This window comes from Carcharodon carcharias, chromosome 4, assembly GCF_017639515.1.
Source record: "Carcharodon carcharias isolate sCarCar2 chromosome 4, sCarCar2.pri, whole genome shotgun sequence".
NCBI lineage: Eukaryota > Metazoa > Chordata > Chondrichthyes > Lamniformes > Lamnidae > Carcharodon > Carcharodon carcharias.
This window is the reverse complement of record NC_054470.1, coordinates 198736924-198742710: the sequence shown is the minus strand read 5'-3', so window position 1 is coordinate 198742710 and position 5787 is coordinate 198736924. Positions and strand designations below refer to the sequence as shown.

Genomic DNA, 5787 nt, shown 5'->3' with positions numbered 1-5787 from the left:
TTCCTTGAAATTCATTGATCAAATACAAAAGCACGGTGAGGATTTGTGGAGTGAGAAAAAAACACACCACTGGCCTCATGACATACTCTACACTGTCCCCATCAAACACTCCCAGGACAGGTACAGCACGGGGTTAGATACAGAGTAAAGCTCCCTCTACACTGTCCCCATCAAACACTCAAAGGACAGGTACAGCACGGGGTTAGGTACAGAGTAAAGCTCCCTCTACACTGTCCCATCAAACACTCCCAGGACAGGTACAGCACGGGGTTAGGTACAGAGTAAAGCTCCCTCTACACTGTCCCCATCAAACACTCAAAGGACAGGTACAGCACGGGGTTAGGTACAGAGTAAAGCTCCCTCTACACTGTCCCATCAAACACTCCCAGGACAGGTACAGCACGGGGTTAGGTACAGAGTAAAGCTCCCTCTACACTGTCCCCACCAAACACTCCCAGGACAGGTACAGCACGGGGTTAGGTACAGAGTAAAGCTCCCTCTACACTGTCCCCATCAAACATTCCCAAAGCAGCTAGAGCATGGAGATACAGATTAAAGCACCCTGTGTACTTGTCTTAACTCAGATCAGACCAGTAGATGAGAATGCATTGTATCATAGTGCCCTTTTAATCAAAAAGCCAACCTACAGCTCAATGTGTATTGTGCTTCCTGTAGATTAAACAAATGTGTGGGTTCCTCTCTCCCAGGTCAAGATGATGATACAGAGACACCAAACATTGCCTGTCAGCTTTCCAGAGCTGGCTATTGAGCAGCGTATAAACTGCAAATAGATCGAAACAACAAAAGCAAGTTAGACAGTCTTGGGCCAGCCGGAGAGTGAAAAGACCCATCAAGCTCTGTTCCCAGCACCTGCCATGCTAACTCATTAGGGAGGGAAATCAAACAGAACAAAAGTCTTGTGTTGAATTTAAGAGAAAACTGCAAAAACTCTCCCAACTCCAACTTGATCAAGCAAGGTCTCGGGAATGTAAGCTTTTAGAGGGGATTAAATGGGTGGGTAGAGTCAGTGATAGGGGAGAGTGTACATGGGGCTGTGGGAGGGGATTAAATGGTTGGGTAGTCAGTGATAGGGGGAGAGTGTACATGGGGCTGTGGGAGGGGATTAAATGAGTGGGTAGAGTCAGTGATAGGGGAGAGTGTACATGGGGCTGTGGGAGGGGATTAAATGGGTGAGTAGAGTCAGTGATAGGGGAGAGTGTACATGGGGATGTGGGAGGGGATTAAATGGGTGGGTAGAGTCAGTGATAGGGGAGAGTGTACATGGGGCTGTGGGAGGGGATTAAATGGGTGAGTAGAGTCAGTGATAGGGGAGAGTGTACATGGGGCTGTGGGAGGGGATTAAATGGGTGGGTAGAGTCAGTGATAGGGGAGAGTGTACATGGGGCTATGGAAAGGGATTAAAGGGTAGAGTCAGTGATGGTGGGTCTGGCTTGAATAGATCAATGGTCTTTTTCTCTGTAACGGGCAAATGAAAAGAAGAAAACTCGACATCCAGTGTATCTGTTAATAATGTAATACTTTATTCTAAGTATACTGTACAGCATAAATCAGGTTATGTAGATGCTTCAGGCCAGTCCAGTATCACCAACTCTCAGGGAATGTCATGGTGTAATCACAAATTGAAGATTAATCTCCATGAGAGTGGGAGTAAATCAGGAGGTAAATCCTAGGGACTGATACACACAATAACTGGATTATTTTCTTTCAACACTTTTCTTCATTACTGATAAAACTAATGGAGATGGGTTAAAAGCGGTTTGACTGAGCACGGGTGTGTCGGTTGACCAATGATGGGAGTGTGGTGGTTTGTAGTCATGTGACACTACCTCAGGAATACACCCACTCAGAGTTGGCGATTGTGGGCCTGGTTAACCTACAGACAGTGAAGGAAAAGCACAGCACAAAATACAAACCAATCAATTGACAGAGATGTTGGCCGAGCCCCGGAGATCACATAATGGTCTGTCCGAGCCCCAGAGATCACCATGAGGGATCACCCGAACCCAAGAGATCACCATGAGGGATCACCCGAACCCAAGAGATCATCATGAGGGATCACCCGAACCCAAGAGATTACCATGAGGGATCACCCGACCCCAGAAATCACCACGAGGGCTCACCCAAACCCAAGAGATCACCGAGGGATCGCCCGAACCCCAGAGATCAGCATGAGGGATCACCCAAACCCCAGAGATCACCATGAGGGATCACCCAAGCCCCAGAGATCACCATGAGGGATCACCCGAACCCCAGAGATCACCATGAGGGATCACTCAAACCCAAGAGATCACCATGAGGGATCACCCAAACCCAAGAGATCATCATGAGGGATCGCCCGAACCCCAGAGATCACCATGAGGGATCACCCAAGCTCCAGAGATCACCATGAGGGATCGCCCGAACCCCAGAGATCACCATAAGGGATCGCCCGAACCCAAGAGATCACCATGAGGGATCGCCCGAACCCAAGAGATCACCATGAGGGATCACCCGAACCCCAGAGATCACCATGAGGGATCGCCCGAACCCAAGAGATTACCATGAGGGATCACCCGATCACAAGAGATCACCATGAGGGATCACCCGAACCCAAGAGATCACCATGAGGGATCGCCCGAGCCCCAGAGATCACCATGAGGGATCGCCCGAGCCCCAGAGATCACCATGAGGGATCGCCCGAGCCCCAGAGATCACCATGAGGGATCATCCGAGCCCCAGAGATCACCATGAGGGATGGCCCAAACCCCAGGGATCACCATGAGGGATCAGCCAAGCTCCAGAGATCACCATGAGGGATCATCCAAGTTCCAGAGATCACCATGAGGGATCACCAAGCTCCAGAGATCACCATGAGGGATCGCCTGAACCCCAGAGATCACCATGAGGGATGGCCCGAACCCCAGAGATCACCATGAGGGATCACCCGAGCCCCAGAGATCACCATGAGGGATCGCCCAAACCCCAGAGATCACCATGAGGGATCACCCAAGCTCCAGAGATCACCATGAGGGATCACCCAAGTTCCAGAGATCACCATGAGGGATCACCCAAGCTCCAGAGATCACCATGAGGGATCACCCAAGTTCCAAAGATCACCATGAGGGATCACCCAAGCTCCAGAGATCACCATGAGGGATCGCCCAAACCCCAGAGATCACCATGAGGGATCACCCAAACACGAGAGATCACCATGAGGGACTATCTGAGCCCCAGAAATCACCATGAGGGACTGTCCAAACTGACCTCCTCCACAAGGGACTGTCTGGGAAAGCACCTTTTGGGACCATCGGATCCCGGGCACGCATCATGAGTGACCATCAGATCCCAGGGAGATCACCATGATGGACCATCAGATCTTGAAAGATCACCACGATGGACCATCAGATCACTGGGAGATTATCATGAGAGTCAGCAAGTCTGGGGGAACACCACGAGGGAGCATCTATATCCAGGGAGATCACCATGTGGTACCGGTGGTTCTGGGAGATCACCATGTGGTACTGGTGGTTCTGGGAGATCACCATGTGGTACTGGTGGTTCCGGGAGATCACCATGTGGTACTGGTGGTTCTGGGAGATCACCATGTGGTACTGGTGGTTCTGGGAGATCACCATGTGGTACCGGTGGTTCTGGGAGATCACCATGTGGTACTGGTGGTTCTGGGAGATCACCATGTGGTACCGGTGGTTCTGGGAGATCACCATGTGGTACCGGTGGTTCTGGGAGATCACCATGTGGTAATGGTGGTTCTGGGAGATCACCTTGAGGGACAGTTATTGAGGGTTCGGATACACCAAAGCAGTGCAAAGAGCACACAGGAACTACACGGAGAATGTCACAAGGTCAACAGTATAAAGAGGAAATGCACACTTCCCCTCTTCCCCTCCTCCATCCCAAACGATCTATACCTGTTGGATGTAGAAAGAGAGGAAACTGGTTTAAGCGATTACCAAGCTGAGTGCAATGATGATTATAAACAGCCAGTGTGTATGGGGAGGATACCATAGAAACCAGGCCACTTATTCCAGCGGACAGTGAGATGCCATTACACACACCCGGGGCGAGGCAGCAAACAGTGAGAACTCACGGACCCTTCGAGAAAAAGAGTGGGACACATGGATGTCTAGTGGGCCGTGCAGCGTAGCGAGAGGCTGATGCTATCGTGCCTGGATGAAATTTTGATCTCCCTGTCTTGGTCGACCAGCTGTCTCAGTCACACACTCCGTTCCCTGCGATGCAGTGATGAAGATGCTGGTTCTGGTCACTGCTGGACGCCTGTCCCTTTCTGCAATAGCTGCACACGCCTCCACCAGCTCGTCGCTCTCAAAGTCGTAGTCCGGCAGCTGCCTGCCAGGTTCCTGTCTCTGGACCCTTCTCTCCGCAGTTACCTCCTCGCCAACCTCCTGCTGTTTCCTCCGCAGCTCCAATGCCCAGGCCAGGTCATCCTCCCACAATGAGCTCTCATTCGGGCACATGTGCAGCGCTGTCTGGAAACTTCTCAAAGCCTGGTGAACAAGAGGGTGAGCCTGAATAGTAAGAACAAACACCGGGAACTTTTCAAACCATACAGTGATCATCAATGAACGACATCCAACAGCACGCAGCCCCACTGCACAACACCCAACACGCAGCCTCACTGTACAACACCCAACACGCAGCCCCACTGTACAACACCCAACACGCAGCCTCACTGTACAACACCCAACACGCAGCCTCACTGTACAACACCCAACACGCAGCCTCACTGTACAACACCCAACACGCAGCCTCACTGTACAACACCCAACACGCAGCCCCACTGTACAACACCCAACACGCAGCCTCACTGTACAACACCCAACACGCAGCCTCACTGTACAACATCCAACACGCAGCCTCACTGTACAACATCCAACACGCAGCCTCACTGTACAACACCCAACACGCAGCCTCACTGTACAACACCCAACACGCAGCCCCACTGTACAACACCCAACACACAGCCTCACTGTACAACACCCAACACGCAGCCTCACTGTACAACACCCAACACGCAGCCTCACTGTACAACACCCAACACGCAGCCTCACTGTACAACACCCAACACGCAGCCCCACTGTACAACATCCAACACGCAGCCTCACTGTACAACACCCAACACGCAGCCTCACTGTACAACACCCAACACGCAGCCTCACTGTACAACACCCAACACGCAGCCTCACTGTACAACACCCAACACGCAGCCCCACTGTACAACATCCAACACGCAGCCTCACTGTACAACACCCAACACGCAGCCCACTGTACAATATCCAACACTCGGCCTCACTGTACAACACCCAACACGCAGCCTCACTGTACAACACCCAACACGCAGTCCCACTGTACAACACCCAACATGCAGCCCCACTGTACAACACCCAACACGCAGCCTCACTGTACAACACCCAACACGCAGCCCCACTGTACAACATCCAACACGCAGCCTCACTGTACAACACCCAACACGCAGCCCACTGTACAATATCCAACACGCAGCCTCACTGTACAACACCCAACACGCAGCCTCACTGTACAACACCCAACATGCAGTCCCACTGTACAGCACCCAACATGCAGCCCCACTGTACAACACCCAACATGCAGTTCCACTGTACAACACCCAATGCACAGTGTTACTGTACCACACCCAATGCACAGTGTTACTGTACAACACCCAATGCACAGCCTCACTGTACACACCCAACAATGCACAGCCCCACTGTACAACACCCAATGCAGTGT

The 5787-nt window shown here is 51.7% G+C and overlaps 1 protein-coding gene across 1 annotated transcript in view; it reads right to left on the bottom strand.

The window, feature by feature from the left end:
- Positions 1-1518: 1518 nt before the first annotated feature.
- Positions 1519-5787, bottom strand: part of ttc33 (tetratricopeptide repeat domain 33) — a 60303-nt gene continuing 56034 nt past the window's right edge. The window contains exon 2 of the mRNA XM_041186428.1: positions 1519-4547. Within this exon, the coding sequence (XP_041042362.1) occupies positions 4179-4547 (369 nt within the window). The 3' untranslated portion in view covers positions 1519-4178. The remainder of the gene's footprint in view (positions 4548-5787) is intronic.